Source organism: Capra hircus, chromosome 1, assembly GCF_001704415.2.
Source record: "Capra hircus breed San Clemente chromosome 1, ASM170441v1, whole genome shotgun sequence".
Taxonomy (NCBI): Eukaryota; Metazoa; Chordata; class Mammalia; order Artiodactyla; family Bovidae; genus Capra; species Capra hircus.
In genome coordinates this window covers 49832822-49857004 of record NC_030808.1, presented here as the reverse complement: position 1 = coordinate 49857004, position 24183 = coordinate 49832822, and the positions used below count along the sequence as shown (strand labels likewise).

Here is a 24183-nt window from a genome sequence, read left to right as displayed (position 1 = left end):
GTACTAACAATAATAGCTAACATTTCAGCCTGTACTTCTTGCCATTAAATTTGCTAATCACTTTACAAAGATTATCTCATTTAGTTCTTTCAGCAACTCTGATATTATTACTAATTTCACATTACAGATGGGCTTCCCTTGTGGCTCAGCTGGTAACAAATCCACCTGCAACGGCAGGAGACCTGGGTTCAATCCCTGCATTGGGAAGATCCCCTGGAGAAGGCAAAGGCTACCCTCTCCAGTATTCTGTCCTGGAGAATTTCATGGGCTGTACGGTTCATGGGGTCCCAAAGAATCGGACACGACTGAGCGACTTTCACTCATTCACTTACATTTCAGACAAGGAAACTGACCTAGAGACATTACATAACCTGCCCACATAATTATCTGTTTCAGTTATTTATTCGTCTCTTTTCTTTCACAAAATCCTTAATATAACCACTCAATTTGTAGTGTCTATGAGTGCATGCATGCTCAGTCACTTCAGTCATGTCTGACTATTTGTGACCCTCTGGACTGCAGCCCACCAGGCTCCTCTGTCCATGCGATTCTCCAGGCAAAAATATGAGAGTGAGTTGCCATGCCCTCCTCTAGGGGATCTTCCCAACTGGGGGATCAAACTCGCATCTGTCTTTGTCCTCTGTATTGCAGACAGATTTTTTTGCCCACTGAGCTTTCTGGGAAGCCTCTATGGTCTTTATATCTTGAATATAAAGTCTCAGGTCTCTGAAACCTAAAGACCTAAAAGATCCACAGGGTCTGGTTACACTCATTTGAAATCTAATTATTAAGTTCAAAATCTACCCAGGTGGGGCTTCCCTGGTGGCTCAGTGGTAAAGAATCCTCCTGCCAGTGTGGAGGACATGGGTTTGATCCCTGGTCTGGGAAGATTCCACATGCCACAGAGCAACTAAGCCCATGCCCCACAGCTACCAAGCCTGTGCTCTAGAACCCAGGAGCCACAACTACTGAGCCTATGTGCCACAACTACTGAAGCCCACAGATCCTAGAGCCACTGCTCCACAACAAGAGAAGCCACCAAAGCTCATGCACCACAACTAGAAAGTAACTCCCACCTGCCTCAACTAAATAAAATCCTGCACAGCAACGAAGACCCAGCACAGCCAAAAATAAATAAACAAAATTTTTAAATCTACCCATTTTATCTTTTAAAAGAAAAAGAAAGAGAAGTCTGATCTTTTAAACTAAGTTCCCTAAAAGGATATTTCAACAATTGAATATTAAGCTAAGGTTCAGATCCAACATTCCAACACTCAAAAATCATAGAAAATTTGAACCAGAGGGATCTTAAGTTACAGTTTCTATCATGTAACAGATAAGAAAAATGAAGTGTTTATCACCAAGTTTATTATCCTTTCATACTGATCTCTGCATTGAAAGAGATATCAGAAAAATCTCTGCCTTGATTATAAAATACATATAAAACATCCCAGACAGACAACTGGCTATAACATTTTGTAACACTATCAGAGACAGCAGTCTCTGAGTCATTCTCAAAAGCAGCAAACTCATAATCAAGGAAATATCTTTCTTCAGTAGCTGAATCCTGTGTTTTTATTATTGATGTAGGACAGCTGTCTGTGAAGACAGTCATGGATCAGTGTTTTCATCACAGCTATTAATTCACCGTTTATCCCTTCCTTCTCCATACTTTAACTCTTCCTCACAAGACCTGTATTCTATAAGGCTTAATCAAGTTTACTGTTTTTCTCTGCACCAAATCTAACTTCTCTATATCTTTCTTTCAAATATTGAGACCAAAATGAAAACATGATAGTATATTCTCATCAAGTATGTTCAGTGTTGACTAAGTTATATGTCTCCTGTCCGCCATAATTTCACACACTGATAATGCTTGTCTATACTTCATTCTTTATTTCTACCGTTTATTACTTTATTTATCAGACAATGTGATTGGTAATCTCAAACTGCAAAATGTTACATGGCTAGCTCTTAATTGAGCACATTGGTGAGAACAAAAGAACAACAATTAATACCAAGAGAGGCAGCACAAAGATCCTTTTTATTTGGCAATACAATTAAATCACACAACACTTATAATCACATGGAAGGAAATACCTATAATCACATGGAAGGAAACTCACCCACTTATAATCAGTCACATGTTCTGGCCTAATATCATCACTGAGCAACCAAAGAAACAGAAAACAACAAAATCCCAGGGCAGAACTGAAACTTGGGGCTCATATTTCCTCTCCAGTCTCCTACATCACTCTGCCACTGATCACTGGCAGTCAAGCCTCACCAAGTAGGAAAGCTCCTGGTCACTGTTATCAACGCCACAACGATCCTGGTTACTGTTACTGATTCAACAATGATAAACAAACACTCACTATTAAATATTTTCTAGTTTAATCATTAAACAATAAAGTTAGTGGAGTATATGAACTGTTTGCATGGCGGCTGTTTTCTTAGCTTCTTTTTCATTTTATTTTACTATTTGTGAAGCAACTATAGTTAATAATGTAGTTATGTGGTTAACAAGTACACACAGGTTCTGTTATGAGAATCAATGTCATTTTTAAAAAACTCAGTAGTACATCCCATATTCTGCAAACATCTAAAGAGAAAAAACTAACAGATTGTGCAATATTTCCAGAAGGCAAAGTAAATAACCACAAAAAAGTAAAGGATGATCTTATGTTTGAACGGTTTCGGGGCTTTGTTTGATGGTATTTTGTGGGGAGTGGAGAGGTTTTTTAAAATATTTTATTTTTATTTCCGCCTGCCATGCCTGTACCAAACTCATTTGGAAGTTCAGCCTGTTTGACTACCAAACACTGCTGTGGAAAATGTAATTACCACTCAGTTATTTTAATTTTTAAAGAGAAATCTCTAAATATCTATCTAGAAAATTATCTGAGGTGAGAAAAGAAGATAAAACTCAAAACTTAGCAATTTGAAGTATCATTAACACAATATGATATGAACCAGAGTGAGATTAAAACTATTGGGAAAATAATGTTTATTAGGTAACTTGATCATACTACCTTTGACCTTGTTTTCATGTTACAGGATTAAATTCAGAAGGATACCATTCTAAATATTAGAGATTGTGCTTGAGAAAGGAATACAATGATAACAAGTTATTTGGTAGTTCTTGAATTGGGCTTTGTGTTCAAACAGGCATGTGTCTCATAAATGTGTGTAACTCTATAGGAAATAATAAACATCTCTCACACTATTTTAATTTTTAAAACATCCACAACTCACTTAAAAATCAACTAAATACATATATTTATTCTAATATAATGAGAGGCCAAGTTGAGGTTGTCAGGAAGCAGGGTCTAACATCTCAGGATAAAGGCAATGGGGAAAGAGGGTAGGAAGGTAGCATGTGGGAGAAAGTGTCACAAAATCTAAGCATGGGGAGTCATGTCCCCAGCCAATATGAATTGATTCGGCTGAACTCTTGCCTTATGAATAAACCAGGGGAGGGAAACTGTAAGTAGAACCAAATTTGCAGTTGTTATGGTCTTGAATTCAGTTGGCTTAAGTATGAGCCATTGTGCAATTGATGCCAAACAGATGTAGAGGCACCTGTTCTGACCAAAGATATTTCACTGGTTCATTTTTGTATACCTAACTCTGGTTTTCTAATATCCATTTCTTCCTCCTTCAGGATGTCCACCCATCAGACTTTCTGTTCCAGAACTTGAGTAGTCACCCATTTATCTTTCTGTTATACTCATTCCTCTAACTTTAACTTCCTCTGCAAACTTGGGAGTTAAACTCTTCATGTCAGCCCAGACCCACTCTTTGAAACAGAAGCTCAATGCTCAAGTCTTATCTGAGGCCCACTTATCCCTAGGTTTAGAGCAGATCATTTAATACTATGTTAACAGCACATGCTCCATTCATCTCTGGGGGGAGTAGTTTCAAAAACACTGTCTTAGCAGATTCTCACTGGTTCATGTAGGTAACTGGATTTGTATAAACAAGACTTCAGCACTCATCACAGATCAGAATATACATAAATATGCTTAGTTGGAAAGTGACAGTTATATTGTATAATTTCACTATTAAATGATATGCCCTAGAATTATTTAACTTCAGTTGATCTCTGGAATTCAGCAAACTAATACCATTCAGAATTCCCCAACCTTGATTATTTCACATTCTGCTAGTATTGGATAGACACTGCTAAATTTGGTCAATAATTATCTGGGTTTCAACAGAGATTTGCATCAAAATTTCTCCATAAGAGGTTTCTTTCCAGCCATTGTTCTCCCTACTCCAAGATTAAAAAAAAAATTAAGTGATTTTTAGTTATTGAGAAGAGATTCAAACTTGGAATTACTATGTATTATCATCCAGGTGCTGAGCTGAAAAGAAAAATTATTTTATGATATGCTGCTACTGGTCCACATAAGCAATCTGTGATAAAATCTTTTTAAATAGCAATTTCTCTTTCATGCTAGCATTCAAGTTTTGTCTCTCTTCTCTCTGTAGAGAGGTCCACTCATTCACTCTTATATATTCCTCAGTAGTACAGGCTGCCCCCTTAAGCATCGCTTGTCTGTTACAGCATATACAAAATACTCATTTTTTCCTGTAATCACATTTTTTATAAGAAAATTTAACTTTTGAAACCTATTCACATAGAATAAAATAAGGCTCATTGATAAGGAAAATTATTTCATTGTATTAACCTTAGATTCTGTACCCATGGAAAATTGAAAGCTCTATGATTTATATATTGTCTGAAACAACTGTGGGATGATTGCTTTGTTGGATCACAATATTGTTAATGTGGAGCCTATATTAGAACCCTAGAATCCATGCAACATTTGTCATAGAAATGAGTAACATTTTTTCAAGCAGTAGAAAAAATTAAAAAAAAAATTCTCATGTGGACTGTTTGATTAATCCAGACTCTTAAAGTGTCATTGACATGGCCCAACCAGTTTTATATATATAAATAAAAAATCTCATTTACTTGGCTTTATTTGAGAATATGTTTATACTGATTAATTTTTGATACATATGCTATATGCATTCAACGCTAAACACATTCAAAGTCCTATATTTTAAAGGCTGAAGGTGACAGTAGACTTTGTAACTCAAAAAATAAATAAATTTAAAAAATAATAATAAAATAAAAAACTAAATGGTCTATGCACACTATTATATGTAAAATACATAATCAACAAGGACCTACTGTATAGCATAGGCAACTGTACTCAGTACTCTGTAATAACTATATGAGAAAATAATCAGAAAAGAATAGATATATGAATAACTAAATCACTTTGCTGTACCCCTGAAACTAACACAATATTTTGAATCAACTATATGCCAATAAAAAAAACAAATGCCTGGGGGAAAAAATAAAATAAAAGGTATAGTCTTTAAGCTTAAAATTGATTATACAAATATATTGATCATTCTTTTCTAAGGTACTAACTACTGTGCATGGAGCATACCAGGTATATAATCTGTAGGAACATTAATGACAGTGTGTTGCATTTGTGTTGGTTTATCAGTCCTGGGTGATCTTTGGAAGGAATGATGCTAAAGCTGAAACTCCAGTACTTTGGCCACCTCATGTGAAGAGTTGACTCATTGGAAAAGACTCTGATGCTGGGAGGGATTGGGGGCAGGAGGAAAAGGGGACGACAGAGGATGAGATGGCTGGATGGCATCAGTGACTCGATGGACGTGAGTTTGAGTGAACTCCAGGAGTTGGTGATGGACAGGGAGGCCTGGCGTGCTGCAATTCATGGGGTCGCAGAGTCGGACACGACTGAGCGACTGAACTGAACTGAACTGAATCTGGACAAGTACTTTTATAATATATTAGAAAATATTAGAATTTCTCTGTGGGATTTAGGACTTGAGTATCAGACCATAGAAGTAAAAATTTACTAACAAGGTATTCTATAGGGAATACCAGAATAAAGCCATGATAGGAAAGTTAACATTCCAAACAACTGGGAAGGAGTAAAAATAAATAAATAAAGGCTTATGTTTTAAAAAAGACTTTAACTAGAAATCTTATAAGGATTAAGATTACCTTACCCAGAGAAAAAAATCTAAGTTTCAAATGCACAAGGTTTATTTTTCAGTAAAAACAAAATATATTTTTTTCATGAACTCTTCTCTATCTGTGCCTACATTTTAAAAATTCTTCAATGAAAAAATACTTCTGCAGAAGTAACACTAGATTTTTTCCAAATTATCTCTGATATTTTACTATTAACAGCCTTCAAGGCATGGCCCACAATACATACATATCTTTTGTGGTACAAATATATTCAATATTGCCTGTGTGACTAATCAACTTCTAATAAAATCTTTTCTATCCTGTTTTTACAATAATCAGGAAAATGCCCTAATCCAAAGTTTTAATTTAAGAATTCAAAACAGGAGAAATAAAAATATTACCAGTCATTTACTGCCTATTGAGGGTGTGTTCCTACAATTTTCCTAGAAAAATTTAATCTTAAAAAAAAAAATAAATCAGTTTAAATGCACTTCTGCATTTCTCTGGATGATCTTACATTTAATGTTCAATGTCTATGAAAACTAAAGGAACACAGTTATTAATGTTTTTATTTTATGTTAACCTGGATTGACACCTGGAATTAAAATTAGACCAACTTTACTCCACTTCTTTGTATAGTTCATTGCATAGCTTGGGTGAAAGAGTGAGAGAGTCAGCCGCTCAGTCGTGTCCGACACTTTGTGACTCCATGAATTATAGCCCACCCGGCTCCTCTGTCCATGGGATTCTCCAGACAGAAGTACTGGATTTGGCAGCTATTCCCTTCTCCAGGGGGTCTTCCTGATCTAGGGATGGAATCCAGGTATCCTGCATTGCAGGCAGATTCTTTACCATCTTAGCCACCAGGTAAGCCTGCAGCTTGGGTAAAATATGGCAAATATTTCTTTTCAAGAACCATAATTCAGGAGATTATCCATTCTCTAATTGAATTTCTAAAAACCATTGAAAAATTGTCCCCATACAGATATTTATATGTAAAATATATATATAGGCTTTATTAAGGGCTTCCCTAATGGCTCAGAGGTTAAAGCGTCTGCCTCCAATGTAGGAGACCCAGGTTTGATCCCTGGGTTGGGAAGATCCCCTGGCAAAGGAAATGGCAACCTACTCCAGTACTCTTGCCTGGAGAATCCCATGGACGGAGAAGCCTGGTAGGCTACAGTCCAAGGGGTCACAAAGAGTCGGACACGACTGAGTGACTTCACTTGCACTTTCTTTCACTTTATTAAGATTTCTATTTTTACTTAATATATTTATTCAATCTTCATATATGTATGGGGGATATGGTGTGTATCAGTAGACACTGAGTAGGAAAAGAGATGAAGACATAGCCCCTGCCTCCAGAACATAAAAATCCTCTACTACTACTACTACTACTACTACTACTAAGTCACTTCAGTCGTGTCCGACTCTGTGTGACCCCATAGATGGCAGCCCACCAGGCTCCCCTGTCCCTGGGATTCTCCAGGCAAGAACACTGGAGTGGGTTGCCATTTCCTTCTCCAGTGCATGAAAGTGAAAAGTGAAAGTGAAATCGCTCAGTCGTGTCCGATCCTCGGCAACCCCATGGACTGCAGCCTACCAGGCTCCTCCATCCATGGGATTTTCCAGGCAAGAGTACTGGAGTGAGGTGCCATTGCCTTCTCCGAAAAATCCTCTAAGGTAGAGAGAAATGAGTAAACAGGCATTGGGCAATAGAGGAAATTAGCTTTAGAACTATAGAGAGCATACACTTTAGGGTAATCAGGGAAGAATTTCTGAAGAAGATGGCATTTAAATTGTGTCTGAAGGATGGAGATGCCAGTTATTTTTCAGGCAAAGAGATGGTGATGGAGGAGGGTAGAGAGAGAAATCTGGAATAAGACAGTGACATGAATAACAACACAGGGTCAAGAAGGTCATGGCACACTTAGAAGTATGGCTGCAGGACAGAGTTCCAAGAAAGACTGTGTCAAGAAATGCATGAAGGACCTTAAATGTTACGCTTAGAAGTTTGTATTTTATCTTTACAGTAACAGAGAGCCACTGAAGTATTTTAAGCAGAACAGTAACAAGATTCTTTCACATCTTAATTTCATTTTAATAGCAGATAGAAGAGATTGGAGGGGTGCTAGATTGAAGTTTGGGAAAACAGACTATTTTTTTTTTTACTTCCTTGAAATTGCTTATGATCACTACTCTATTGCACTCTGAATCTAGAGTCTACATAAATCTGTCTTAAGCACATATACATTTTCTTACTCTTAAATAACCTCTGGCCAACTTACAAGAATGACCTAAAACAACAATATGTTTTCAGACACTGTGAACTACAGTCTGCAATTTTAGCTTTAATTTTACCTCTAAATTTAGATCACAATGCAATTATGTTTCATTATCAGATAAGAATTGTGTCATAATGAATATAATACTAATAATTAATGGATAAAGTCTAGGCATTTGTGCATGACTTGTTTCATATAATGAATAAATTCAAAGTTAATGACTAATAAATAACATGACATCACTGTCATTCATAGTCTACTTCTTGAGTAGAGAAAAAAGGTGGACTGGGGAGGAGCTACAGCTGTCAATTTTATAATTTTGAACAACCTGAGACCTCTCTTTTTTATGTGTTATATTAGCGGGAATAAGTTGGGTTTATAACCATATTTGGGGGAAGTTGGAGATTAACTGAGTTTAAATATTTCAGTAATATTAACAATGGACTGAGAGCAAATTATTTGACAATCACACTACTGAATGAGCTTGTCCCTACTGCATGCATTATTACAGAAGAGGGATTAAACAATTTGCCCAATGTCACCCAGCTAAGAAGGTGAAGAGTAGAGAAGAGGTCTCAAAACCACTCAATTTGCCTCCAGAAGCCACACTCTCAAAACTCTAAACAGAAAGAAAGCTAAATTAAACAAGCACTTACTTCAAAGAATGCTTAAAACCATAATGAATAAGTTATAGGCCTCAATCCCAGGTTGCCCTACTAGCACTGCCATGAGAGCACATATCTAACTTTAATTTAAGAAATGTTTAAAATATGTCTCTATGTTGGCAATTCTTACACTTACTGGGCCATTTCTTTAATTGATGGCATTTTTAAAATATATTATCCGTGGCAGATTCATGTTGATGTATGGCAAAACCAATAGAATATTGTAAAGTAATTAGCTTCCAATTAAAATAAATAAATGTATATTTTTAAAAAAATAAAACAAATAAATAAAATAAATTAGGAGGTCTATGTACAGACAATTTTCTGTAGAACTCACAATTTCTGTTTTGAATAAAAAGTAAATAAGAGTCATCATTTAAAAACCATTTTTCTTAATTGGGCCTCCAGTAAAAGTTACTGATTACTACTGATTCAAACCTATATAAATTTTTCTAAATCAATGTATAATTTTGAATCTTAGAATTTTTAAGACCTTAGAAATCATATGAGACAATACTTCCATAACAAAAGTGAACCCCAGAAAAGGTAAATGAATTGTCAGGGTCACACACAAGTGACAGATTTCAACTTAGATTGAAAATAATATAGTTGGAGCTATCTAAATCAAGGGGATATTTGGAAAAATAAAAAAGAGCGAAAGACATGAGTATAGGCCATTTGCACATAGAAATCTATAATCACTTGGTTAAAAATCTAGGCTGGGTGTAAAAAATACCAGCTATTTTTCCTCTTCTATTACAATATATAACTGTCTTATTTAACAGATATCACAAAAGTAATATCAAAATATTCATTATTTTATCACTGGAAATAAACTTGTCCTTTGATGTTTTGCTGTATTAATTTGAAGTATGCTTCTCAAGAGTATATTTACTTTAATCTCCTCTCAGTTCAGTTCAGTCACTCAGTCATGTCCGACTCTTTGCGACCCCATGAATCACAGCATGCCAGGCCTCCCCGTCCATCACCAACTCCCGGAGTTCACTCAGATTCATGTCCATCGAGTCAGTGATGCCATCAAGCCATCTCATCCTCTGTCGTCCCCTTCTCCTGCCCCCAATCCCTCCCAGCATCAGAGTCTTTTCCAATCTCCTCTTGTGATTTATTATTCAAAGGATATAGAGAACTAAGAACTAGGGTTTTAAAACATATATTATTTGCAGAAGCACTTTTTGAATTCCATTAATAAGAGGAAGATATTGTTCAATTTCAAAAATATCATTAATATGAAAATTATAGATTTTTAATAATTTCATTATTAAATTAGAGGTCACCAGAAAATCATAATAAATAGAAGCATCCTACAGTACTCACAAAAGTAAAGTAGTGGAGCTCCCTCTATTGAATTATTGTGGAGAAAATGCATCTTGTATTTAAAATCATAATTTTATCTTCAAAACACTCTATTATAATATTGTAAAACTTCTCCCTTTTTAAATTCTAATACTTTTCAAATTATAGACACACATATGCAATATCAATTTCTAAGAATAATATTATAAATTGCTTATTTCTTTATAATTTTACAAAGTGTTATTTTTCTTTAACAATTTTTGTTTGCAGGAAATTACATTTTAAGGCTGTAATTTTCAATTTGTGTTTTTCTTTTATTTTTCTTGAGTTCATAAAACTGAAAAGTTACTTGACAGATATTGGGACTATGATACATCCTAATAAGAATAGGAATTCCAATTTTGTTATGGAAACTCAAAAATGTACTTTAATGGAACTAAATATATCCTCCAACCAGTAAAGTGAGGTATTTCACAAATTTTTCTGTTACAAATAAACTGACATTATAATATTATGAATACTAAAAAATGTGATTCATAATGATTATTATCGGTTGAGAGTTCACTTCGTGCCAGGCACTGAGTCATGCACTATGCCTTCATTACCTTCTTGAATATTCACATCAAATGGGCTTGATAGTATCATAATCCTCTTTTTACAAATGAGAAGATAAAGGCAAAAGACAGTAATAATACTATTGTTCTGATCGACAGCCCAAGTTCTTGAGCTCTTGTGCAATGGAATATATGCTATGTATTGATATTCTGTAAAATCTGTAAGCAGTGACCACCTACAAAAATTAAGCAATTATTTTTTAATACCACTGAGGTATAGCCACAGTGTATACACACACACACACAAAATCACTACTCAGGTAATTCAAATCCTTTTTAGCTCAATATTGAAGATCATTTCTAGAAAATGATAACCTCCAAACCATACCTGGAAACTCTACTCTTTTTACTTTGTAATCATTTATTTTAAAAAGAAGACATACTTCTTAACAGCAAAGAGAAAAACTGCTGAGTTGATGCAAGTTTGTTTTAATAAATATATTTATTTGCTATTCCAGTATGATAAGAAAAGCTGTTTTATCATATACTAATCAGTCATTTCTAAAGGAAATTTTCTATTTGAGAATTAGATTATGATACATTGGGGTTGGGCTTCATAGAGGATTAATCCAACAGGGTAAATCCAAATATATCTTACATTTTTTCTCTTAGATCTGATATTAAAAGCATTATTCATTATTCATATTTTGCTCATCTATGCAAAAATATAAAACATATGCCTTATGACCAACATAAACATTTTTCTTAGAAACTGTCATACCTATCACCAGGTAGATAAATGCCTATAGAATGAAGGCCACAAGTTTGAATATTTAAAACTAAATGCTAGGCAGAAATTGCTTTATTCATAAAATTATAGTATGTACATACAATAAGTCCATTATGAGCATTTGTTGCCTTTTAAAAATATATCTTCAGCATATACTTGTTGGAAACTTCATGTATATATTTTATGGTTTCTCCACATAAAAGTAATTATAAAATTATACTTTATTCATTTCCATAGTTGGGCCAAAAATTATAGGGTGAAACATATGTAATAGCACTGATATTTTTAATAAACTTATGGAAGATGGTATTTTTATCAGCTCAAAACCAATTTTGACAATCCTGTTAAAACAAACTTAGAAGAACTTTTCAAAATATCGTTTACTTAAAATGAGGTCTGTTTAGTAAAACTTATTAAACAGGGTTTAGAAAATGGCGTTAGTGAGACCACCCACAAATGTATATTGCATCCACAATGAACTAACATGATTACTTGGAAGCCACTTGTGTGATGAAAAGCATTATCAACTACTCTTAAGGTTCACATCTTGCTCCCTCTTAATCCACTGTTTCAGTTAATCTCATCCCACAGAGTATGAATCTTCTAAAATGGAAAAAAATATGGCTTATGATTATATGGTTTATGTTCTAAAAGTTACCTATCTTATGTGGAAATAGCAATGATAATAATTCATAAAAAAATGCACTTCTTTTCTGCATTTGTGGCTCCATGGTCATGACTGAGCATGCACACACCCTCCGGTACAATGGGGCTTCCCAGGTGGCTCAGTGGTAAAGAATCAACCTGCCAATGCAGGAGACATGGGTTCAGTCACTGGGTGGGGAAGATCTTCTGGAGGAGGAAATGGCAACCCACTCCAGGATTCTTGCCTGGCAAATCCCATGGACAGAGGAGCCTGGCAAGCTACATTTCATGGGGTCGTTAAAAGAGTTGGACAGAATTTAGCAACTAAACAACAGCTCCTGTGTATTCAAGTTAGACATCAAACTGTCTATAGTTTTTCCTTACATAAAGATGTGTGCCAATTATTCCTATAATTCTCACTTTTCCCACAAGCTCTAAATAAATAAGAGTCAACATATTATCCTGGTTTTCTAAAAGTTATAGAAATAGTAGAGAAGTATGGGTAAGGTGCATCCGCATAGACCTTTGTTGTGATTAAAGATATGTCCCTGTGTGCTAAGTCATGTCCAACTCTTCACAACACTATGGACTACAGCCCTCTAGGCTCCTGTGTCCATGGGATTCTCCAGACAAGAATATTGGAGTTGCCATGTCCTCCTCCAGGGGATCTTCCAATCCCAGGCATGAAACCCAAGTCTTCTGAGGCTCCTGAACTGGCAGGCAGATTCTTTACTGCTGAGCTGCTGAGGAAACTTCTCAAAGATACATATTTCATTTTTAAATAGAGACATAATTGACATATATTTGTTTTAGGTGTACAACATAATGATTTTATAGATGCATATATTGCAAAAACCATCCAGCACAATAAGTTTGGTTAACCATCATCTCCACACACGGTTACAATTATTTTCTGTGATGAAAACTTTTAAGATCTACTTCCTTGGCAACTTTTAAGTATACAATTCAATATATATTATTTGAACTGTAATTATTAATAGAATCTCTTTCTAAATGTAAAATACATATACTCTTTGACTTAGCAATTTCACTTCTACGATATGTTGCTGCCAACATAATTGATCTTATGAACGAGAACCAGTATTAAAATGTCCACTACCACACTGTTTGTAATAAAGATTAGGAAAAAATCTACATTTCCAAGAACTGGGGAAAAGGTTAATTGTGGTATGCACAATAAACTCCAATATACCATGTGAAAAAATGAGGTAGAGATGTGCTGGTATTAGATATTCTTTTATTCTCCAAAATGTGCTTCTAAATGAAAAAGGAAAAGTACAAAATGGTATGTCCCCCCTAGGTATTTTTAAAGTGGAGAAAGTACGCATGCAAATATGTATTAGTATACAAGAATTTGAATAAAGTCAAAGAGATCCTCTGCTGAACCCCACAGCTGGTAAGTAAATTAGGGAAATTACAAAAAAGAATTTGAACAACATCAAGGAATTCCTGCTTACCTCCAGGAGTGAGAACCATATTCCTTCTCCTTAGTGTATTCACTTATCTCATTCCTTCAGCTCATATCATCTGCTTAATTATCTCTCAACTTTAGATATCACTTCCTGAAAGAACCTTTCTGATTTGTTTTCCTAACCTCCAGACCAAATTTGGCCACACTGATGTAAAACGCTCTTTATGCATCCTTGTAGTACTTAGCGAAAGTTCTATCCAATAATTATATAATTAGTTGACTTATGTCTGTTTCCCAGAGAGAACATAATTTCTCGACATGAAAGACTTGGCTATTTAGTAGCTAGTTTATTACTGTATCCCGAGCACCAAGCTCAATGCTTTGCACATACTGAACACAATTTGAATGCTGGCACCCCACTCCAGTACTCTTGCCTGGAAAATCCCATAGACGGAGGAGCCTGGAGGGCTGCAGTCCATGGGGTCGCTGAGGGTTGGACACGACTGAGCAACTTCACTTTCACTTTTCACTTTAATGCATTGGAGAAGGAAATGGCAACCCACTCCAGTACTCTTGCCTGGAGAATCCCAGGGACGGGGGAGCCTGGTGGGCTGCCGTCTATGGGATCGCACAGAGTCAGAACGACTGAAGTGATTTAGCAATATATATGTTGAATGGTTAATTGACAAGAGTTTTAATTAATTTTGGCTTGGTTGTATGATCTTAGGCAAGTAGCTAAGTACTTTTAAGGTTCTTCATAGCTCTAAAACCTTGAACCTATGGGTCTAAACATACATCAAACTAAAACCATTGTTGTCCCAAAAATGGTGTTTAAGTTTCTTTTGAATTTTACTTCTCTTTACCTGTATCTTCCTCTATCTTAGCTGTCAAATAGAAGAACTGAACAAGACAGAAGTCTAAGACACCTCAGTTTCCCAGTAACCTCTCTTCTATCACATTTTAGCTTCTGATCATGAATTGTATGCCTTTAACCCTTCAGTCTCTCTCTCCACATACACATACACAGATTAAACTTGCCATAATTTTATTTCAGGGGAAAATTAAGTTTGAACAGTGGGCAACAGTATTCTTATTGGACACTGCTCTACAATATATGAGCCCCTATAATATTTTGTGCCTAATCTGGAAAAGAAGGGTGTAAACTGTGGATATGGAGTTAAGGATCTGTAGGAAGGATCCCTGCTACTGCCACACCCCTCACTACTATTGTGAGAGGCAGACTGATTGCAAAAATAATACTAACCCTCTCTCCTGGTCTTTATCAACCTCTTTATCAAAGTGATTTTTAGCTCCTTCCATTCAATAAATGGAGATGATTTCCCCACCCCTGAATTTGAGCTGGGCTTGAAATTTGTCTTTACAAATAGAATGTAGCAGAATGGTTTTCCAGAAGACCTGCAACTTCTGCCTTCCCTCAGAATCTGGCTTCCATCAAGAGAACTAGCCTATGGAAGCTAATCAGAAAATGAAAGACTATGGAAAATAATTAATTTTTCTTGAACAACAACCAGTTAAATCCCAAACACAAAGCTACATAGGGTGACCCACAGCAGACTACAGTAAAATGATATGGAACTAAAACCAGAAAAGCACTCAAATGTTTAGTCTAAATCACCAAACTGAAAAATAATGAACTACATAAGACAGTTGCTGTTTTAAACCATTATATTTTGGAGTACTTTATTATGTGACATAGTTAACTGACACACTGTGGTTCAAAATTTTAATAAGAGTAGCAAGACTTCTTTTCGTTTTAGGCTTGATTTGGAGCTAGGTAAATTTTATACCCAGAAACCTCTCAACTGTTAGGGAAAGTACTTATGAATATGCTGATAAGAGTTTTAGCCACAGTGTCCAAGGCCCTCTCCCTTCAATCTATCCTATTAATAAGGACAAATCTATGGCACCCTTTAACTGTGTGCTTAGATAATACTCTCTCATGTTTCCTACCTCCATTTGCTTTTGGAGTTTTCTGAATATCTGAGACCCTCAGAGACAGATGAACGAAACAACCTGTGAGTGACCAATTAGGAATAGTCAGTCTTGACACCGACTGTCCTGGCCATGTTGTTGGCTGTTGCAAGTCAGGTCACCATATCTAACTGATACAACTGTAGCTCACATATACAAAAAGACTTGAAACCCTCCTTCAATTGTATAGATATCCTTGGTAATTTATTTTTAGATATAAATTGACAGTGGAGCTACTGAGAAACTTTACAGAAGAAAAGAATGAGAATTGTGCAGCTGGCTAAGAAAGGATTTCAGAATCAAATTGAAATAGGCCTTCCCTAGATAACTCCATGGCTAAGTATAGCTTTCAGGTGAATTTCAAACACCACTACTCTCTTAGCATCTCAGGTCAATTTGATTTCCACTCCAATCCATGGAATCCTTAATGTTTCACACATACTACAGTATTCTGGGGTTCTAGCCATAACCTTGTGTCTCTGTCGAACTTGACATTAAAGAAACATATAACCCCTTATTGATACTTCACTGTGGCTGATACTTAAATTAAAAAGGTTAGAAATAAGCAGTGTGTCAGGATGAGGAATGCCTTACCTGTACTATTCTAACTTAAGTATTCTAAGACAGACAACATAGACAGTCAAGTCATTAATAATTATTGTGACCATATAATTTGCCATCCAAACTGCACTCATGAGAGTGAAAGGGTACCATTAATAATTGAATAAACCAGGCATAATCCAGGAGTGTCTTGGATCTACCATGATGTATGGGTCATGGAGTGACAGAGAACAGAGTTTTAGGGAGTAAAAAGGCAGGGAAGCAAGCCAGAGAAACTGGACAGCTGTCTAATTTCTGATTAGGCTTTTCTCCCATAATTTCATTTCATTATATTGCAATACTATGAATTCTTAGAAGGTCAGACATAGTCATGTTCATTGAAGTACCTCAGCTCAAAGTTGAATTATGTAATCCTTTGATTAGAAATTTTTGGATTTTGCACAACTCTGATTGCCCCTTGAATAGAATGGATAATTGGGAACTGACTGGATAAATAAAAGAGGAAGCACTAAAAGCTAATTTCATTCTTGGAACATACACTACAATAATGGGATCTGATAATAGGTTACCATTAAACAATTACTGAATACTACAGCACATTTGGAACTAGTCCTGGCTGAAATATATATGGTATTCTGTCTAATATGTTTGGTGGAGAGAACATAAATTTTCTTATCTAAATAGAGAAATCAGCTGGATGAAAATATCAGTAACTACAAAAATATGATCATATTTTGTACACTATAGGGATACTTGTAATAACTGTAGGATTTAACCTTATCAAAAGCCAATAATATCCTTTTTTTAGATATATTTTAGTCTTGGCTTTGTTCTCCACAGGAAAAGGAAACTTCTGCCCTAATAAAAATGTAATGAGAAATATAAATGGACATTTTTCTGGTCTTTTTCAATCTGCATTGAAAATAAAAAGGAGTTGATATCCAAAAGTAATAATCAAATAAACATTAATTTATCACTTACCACTCCCAAGAAAATTTTCTTTAGTATTCCAATAAGTTAGCTGAATTCTTAATATGCTATATAAAATCATGTGTGAGAAATAAAATAGGCCTTTGTGAAAATCTAACAATTAAGAATAAAATTAACAATTTGAAGGAAATTAGTTTCTGTGTATACACACAGGCACAGAGTTACTCTTTTATCATAGCTGCACCTATGTTGCTTTCTTGTATATTTGAGATACACAATGCATGTGTCTGCTTGAGTGAATTGTTCCAGAGAGCTAGAACTCTTTGACGACGCTTTATGTGAAATAGATGACTAGAACAAAAAGAGGTGTGTTTAGGAATATAAAACAAGGTGATTATAAATCATTTAAAATACTATATGACAAAAAGGTGCTATCTTACACTAAGTAATGCTGACAACTTAGTGCTTGGTTTTACAAAGGCCTGTATTTAGTGTCATGAAAACTTGTGGGTAAAAAGGGGAAAAAAAGAAAACATTTTTGCCTGCTTTTAATAAAAAGGTCAAAGTGATAATTAAGCAGAATAAATTTAAAAGTGTTACTCTATTAAGTATATAATAAAAGTCTTAATATAGCATGTTTTACTTGAAAATTTCAAAATGCTGAGCAAGGGAGTTACTAATCTCACCAAAATCAGAATGATGCACTACACAGGGAGATAATTTTACAGATGGGAAATAAAAAGGAGTAGAAAATAACTTCCTCAAGGTTACAAAATTCTTATGCAGAATAGCTACAAACTGGACACATGAGTACTAATACCAATATAACGAATTTTTTGTTAACTTTTAGGAGTCTAAAAGTAGGGTTTTGTTGATTTTTTTTCTTTTTAATAAGTCAACAATAGAGAAGCATTTCTTCTAAATTTCTATTTTTAAAGACAAGCTAGTTTAGATTTTCTAAATAGTCAGAAAAAGTTTAGAATCTAGTCATAAAAATATTTTGAATTTCTACAGATTTCAAAATGACACAAAAGTATTATTTTATATTCTATTTCCTTCTGTATTGTACATACAACTATGAAGCAAATCAAGTTTGTCTAGGATCATTTTTAATGTGTATATATAAGATTTTGAACATATTAGCATAAACCATGACTTACATTTTATTCTAGGAACTATATATGAAGATTAAATACAGCCAGTCTTCCAGAAGGGATGGGCTGCAAAAGGGTTTTTCTGTTTCTCTGTTTTTTTGTTTGTTTGTTTGTTTTTTAATGACCTAAAGCCTTTTCTGACTGTTGGGATCCCTTTTACCAGGAGAATGGGAGACTAATTCTATTATACATTTTTTAATGGTCTGATTCAGGCCCAGAGGAATAAGCACAAGATATGAGTTTATAAAGAAGGAAAAAAGATGGAAAACTAGCAACTGGGAGCCACTCACATTTTTCTAGTAATAGAATTTATAGGAATTGTGTCTGTCCAGACTGTCTGAAAGCATTAAAAAAATACAATTGGAAAATGACTCTGCCTTACCTAAATGGGCTTTTTACCTTAGGTCATTAGAAACAGAATTTTGAGCTGGCAGAGCTCTCAGCAGAGTCTCAGTCCACCCTTTTCCTTATATATGCAGATACTGAAGCCCAAGATGGTGAAATGACTTGCTCAAGTGCCTGAAGGTAAATGGTCCTGAAACAAACCTAGGAAAGCAGTTTACTTTAAATAGTGCCCCATTAAATTATCAATTGCTACTGTATTAAATCATCAAGGAAACAGCAATATTACTGGCTTCTAAGCAGTTTGCAGTTTTGAAATTATAGATTTTAATAGTCCCACATCAGGTAATCTGAAAGGACATTATTTGATGTTTTTCCCAAGGCCTGTTGAGATAAACAGATGCATTCCGAACATAATATTTCACTGGGGGGCGGGGGAGGGGGAGCTTCAAGGGTGCTCATGTTTTGGAATGAACCTTATGTCAGTGAGCAATTCAGAAACGTTGCAGAGAGGAGTGCACAAAGATGACCCAAGAGAAGAAATAGTTAATTACAGGACCCCACCTTCCTGTAAATAACCAAGGAAAGCCTTTTTAAAAGCAATACAAAATGTCACCACAGGCTGACGCTCTTTCTACAAGAATAATGAGATTCTTGCTCCCTCAGATGCTAAGCACATACTTCATCGCCTTTATCGCTGAATTCATTTTCCGTGGTTCATAGATAATTCTCCTCCTCCCTTCAAAATAGACTACATACCATGCCTACAACATATTGATTTCAATGCTATATAGTGACTATAGACGGAAAGACCTGCAGGGGCAGTTTCACAAACTCTAGGTCTCAACACACTGTCAAAACGGCTCCGGAAATGAAAGGCTGCACGCGGGGCAGTCAGTTAGTCCCTTTGAATAAGCCAGCTATTGGCACTGCATCCCCACCGGGCTCGGCTGTGCTGAGGGATCCGAAGGAGGTGCACTTGCAGTCCAAGACTTGAGTCCAGAGTCTGGACATGGCGGTTTTAGTGTCATAATCCTTTCTTTCAAAACACACATGCCATACGGCGAAGCATACGTCAGCCGGGTAAATTCAAGGAAAGCGCCAATCTGAGGGTCCGAGCCTTCCGACCCGCACATCAGTCGCGGGTAGGCAGCGGTAAAGGGAGCCCTCCCGGGCTGGCTGGAAGCACGCAGTTGGGTGTCGGAGAGAAACGCGAGCTTGCTGCGCCAAAAGAGTCGCCCCAAGATCCGAAAGAGGAAACTCTCCCTTTTTAGCAGTTACAAGTGCGGAAAAACCTGTCCTCCGAGATGGCCCAACTGAAAATAAATTCCAGCACTGAAAAGGAAACTGGGCTTGTGCGCGTGGTCCGGGGGTGGGAGGTGTAGGTGAGTCTTACACTCTTAAGGTGGCGAGGGGGTTAAAACCTACTGTAGGCGTGTGGATCTTTGCATTTTACAAACTACAGCACCGTCGCGCTCCCTCCTCTCCCCTCGGCTTCTGAGTGAGTGCCCTTCTTTCCCACACCGGACAGTGGGATCTGGAAAAAGTGAGATCTGTACAGTGCCTGACCCAAGGGGCTCTCCCCTTCCTCCTTCTCAGGTGTTTTCGCCCCACCCCACCAGCTTTCAATCCGGTTCAACTCTCGCTTCACACTCCCAGCCCCAGAGCCGGCGGTCTGTCACAGACCCCTCTTTCTCTCGCCTCAGAACAGCAGGTGAGCTCATTACCTCAACTAGAAATGTAACTTTAAAAGAGACCAGATCTGGGGAGGGCACCCACCTCCCGCGTACCACCTCCACTTAACACACACAGCGGTGGCAGTTCACCAACACCAGGGATCTTCAGGCTCTAACCCCCAGCCTCACTCTCCCCTCCTTTCCTGGGAGAGATCCAGAGGCTTTCAAACCTCTGCTTTGACCTGAGCTTGCCAACAACTAAAGGTATGTGCAGAAATAAAAGATGAGAAAAGCAAGTGAGTTTTCCTTTGATAAAAACTAAAGCAAGGAGCAAGAGGACAAACAAGCCGGAATAACAGGAAGTAGGAGTTTTATCTTCAACTGTCTAGGAGGGGCTACAGATCAAAACTTCAAAGGGAGAAAAGAATGTCCCCCCAAATCCTCAAGTCAAAGGAAAAAATTAACTGGCTGCCCTGTCAAGCGACTGCGAGCACGCGGAACGCCCTGTGAGGATCAACTCCTGTCAGCCACCCAGCGGGTCTCGAGGATGACAGCGCCAGGGGACGTCCCTAAGGGCGAGGAAAGGGATTCCCAGGCGAGATATATTAGTTGTTGGGTTTTTTTTTTTTTTTTCCTTGTGAGTCTCAATACAGAACTGAAAACTGAGGTCGGATCACGGGTCCTGAGCAATCCTCAGCCGCCTCACTAAGGGCGCACAGACCTGGCTGCGGATTCCAGTCCAGGCTGCGTCCTTTGCCCGCCGTCACCCCCACCCTCACAACCCACCCAGACAATGGAGGAAGGGGCTTCCAAGCCGCAGCCGGAGCTTTTCAGCGGTTCCAAAAAGGAAACCCCTCCCTTCCTTTCTTCACCTCTCACCCAGGGGAAGTTACCAGGGGATTTATCACGAAAAAGTGCGAGTTATTGCCTCTGAGAGCTAAGCGAAAGGAAAACTGCCCAGAGCGCAGTGACGTGGACTTTGATACCCGAGGGGTTGTCAGAGGGCGAGAGCCCGCCACCCAGGCGGGAGCCGCATGGGGGAAGGGGAGAGGACCAGACGAATCTCGCCTGCGGGCCCCCTGAAGCCCCGACCCCGGCCGCACCCAAACTTCCTGGAGATTTATCCAGTGCCCCCAGTCGCTGCCCCAACTTGAGCCAACCGACCGAACTCCAACATGCGGCACAGGTGAGGGAACCTAGGGCCAGCTCTGTGCGCGCACCACCGGTCCCTTACTTCCCCCATCCGCCTGGGCGCGCCGCCCACGGGGGCGGAGGGCGCGAGGCCCGGGCCCGGGACCTAGGAAGCTGCCCCCCCGGTCCAGGCCGCCCTGGGGCTGCTCCGAGGCCCCTGTTCTTACCTTGCCTAAGGACAGCAGCGGAGATCAAGAGGCAGAAGACCAGACGGCAGGAGGGGGCCGCCTTCGGAGCCATATTCCTCCTCCTCTGGGACCACCGACAGAGTCCGCGCCGCAGGAGGGGGCGTCGTCCCCGGCCCCGCGCGGTCGCGCTCCGGACGCTGGGGACAGAGGCTTCTCTCTGACACACTGCCCTCTGGGCTTGTGGCGCTGCACCTTCCCGTCTCCGCCGCCCGCAACTTTCCACCACGCAGTGGCCCAACTCCTCCACCTCCCCTACGACACCCGCCCTCGGCCCCTTTGGCTGCTCCTCCCGGCGCCGGCGACCCTCTCTTCCCGGGAGACACTTGAGTAATTCGGAAAGGTATACGTGGTTCTTTTTAGCGGGTCCGTTGTTTTCCTTCTCTTGGAATAATAATGGTAGTGGCTGTGTGCATAAAAAGCCCGGTGTTAGGAAAGAACTGCCGGGGGTGGCAACCGAGGGCCGACAGGTCCAGGCGGTCTCCTCAGGTGGCAGCGGCGGTGGCAGCGATAGCAGCGGCAGCGATAGCAGCGGCGCCAGCGGCGGTCTCTGGGCTGCTCTGAGTGGAGGGACTGGAAGGCGTGTGTAAGCTGCCGCTCTCCTCCTCCCTTCGCCTCCTCCCTCTCTCCTCTCAGCTCCCCGCTTCGCAGGAGGTAGAGCCAAGCGCAGGTGGTAGGAGCGGGATCCGCAGCCTAGAGGCGCTGCAGGACCAAGTCCCAGATTGAGGCCGAATCTGGAACTCCTCTGGGAAGTCGCGCGCGCGGCGATTTGGAGCCCCAAGTGGGCGGGGTATTCTAGTGGCTCCGCCCCGGGGCCACGCCCGCCAATAGGAAGCGGATCCAGAAGCAGCCGGCTCTCGGTAGGGCCTCCAAGACCGCCACTTGCAGTGTCGTTACCAGACCTCTGTTCAGACGTACTCTCACTTCACACTGCTCACGCAGCTTCGCAGCAGTTCAGATTGCCCTTTTTGCCCCCAGCCGCCTGTTCACCGGCTCACTCCTCAGGGACTTTTCGGCCGTGATATCTCAGCCTGCTTCTGCAAAGGGAGTAGTAGGGCAGGGAGGTGGGGTACGGACTTCGCCAGGGACTCTCAACTTTGGATCCAAGTTGGGTAGGGGGGTGGGGGGCAAAAGAGGGAGGAAGGGGCTGGAGGAGGTAGCTAGGGGGGGAACTTGCCTCCGAGAAGTTAAATTGAACAGCTACTGATTGGCGGGGTTGGGGGAGCAACTCATTAGGCTGAGTCCTCCTTCTAACCGCCCCCCACTCCCCGCCACGTGCCCTTCTCGCACACACCTTTTGCAGGCAGATCACTTGAGTCGACTGCCCAGTTGCAAATAGAAAATATTTACTCTTTCCCTGGGGAAATTAAATCAAGGATTTCTAGATCCATACGTCGTCACACAGATTTTCCCAGTATCTGCAAAAGCCAGAGCGTGTGTCTTTTTTATTTTGAACTAAGCGGCGACTTTAAGTTGCAAACAGAAATCTTCAAGTTACTCTAACAGCCAAGCTTCTTTTCCGTTTCAGAAAGCCCGGCATCCGGATAGATGGACAGGCTTCTCCGGGAATTTCTAAAGATTGAACCACCTCCCAGGCGGAACATTAGGACGCTGTGTTGCTTTCAGATCAGGCAGAGAGCATGAAGGAATATTTCCCTCTAGAACACCTGGGTGGAGCTGTCGAAGCCCTTAGTGGCTCTAAATCCGGGATGTGGGATCACAACTCACATCCACGAAGCATAATAAAATCTTGGTCCCGGAACCACTTCGCCAAGGCATTGAATAGCCTTCCGTGCATCACAGGGTCACCCTAGTCTCCAGAAGGGAATGTCAACTAGCAATCTTCACATACTGCGCTCTTTCATCAGAAGGCTTGAGTCACCAGCTAGATGGGGATGAAGGGAGTTGGTGGCAGGAGAAATAATAAAACAAGCGGGAGCACGGTCGCGTGTGCACACACAAGTCTTTGAATTCTTCTTTTCATGCTGAAATCTCTAAGCTCCCTCTTCCGCTGTGATTTTTATGATAAAGTCTGCCAGTCTTGTCTTCCTGGTTTTCCTTACATTACATTCACAGTATTCTAGAGTTCTTGTATTTTTTTCTCTCTAAATAAGTAGTTCCTCCCTCTTGGTTTTAACATGAACATCTCATTTTCACCTCTGGACCTACAAGAAGGCAAATGCTATAAGGCAAACACCTTTTAATTCAGTATTCCATGAGTTAAGTTTGACTGCATTGCTAGCATTCCGATGGGATCCTGTAGAAATCGTTTAGGGAATTGTTTCCCTTTTAACAGCAGTTCTAAGTAGCTTTACGGGGACAAATCATCCTAACTATATAGTTAACCTGGACCCCTCTCCCTCTCCACTCTCTCTGTCTGATCCCCTTTATTTTGGAATGAGAGTTAATATAGCATAATTGTTAAAAAGTGGATCTGCA

The 24183-nt window shown here is 39.0% G+C and overlaps 1 protein-coding gene across 2 annotated transcripts in view; it reads right to left on the bottom strand.

The window, feature by feature from the left end:
* ALCAM (activated leukocyte cell adhesion molecule) overlaps positions 1–22506 on the bottom strand; it is a 233618-nt gene extending 211112 nt beyond the window's left edge. Inside the window, exon 1 of one of the 2 annotated variants that reach the window (XM_018061867.1) lies at positions 21727–22506. In XM_018061867.1, coding sequence (XP_017917356.1) covers positions 21727–21799 — 73 coding nt within the window. In that variant the 5' untranslated portion in view covers positions 21800–22506. The remainder of the gene's footprint in view (positions 1–21726) is intronic. The other variant, XM_018061798.1, reaches the window with a different exon arrangement.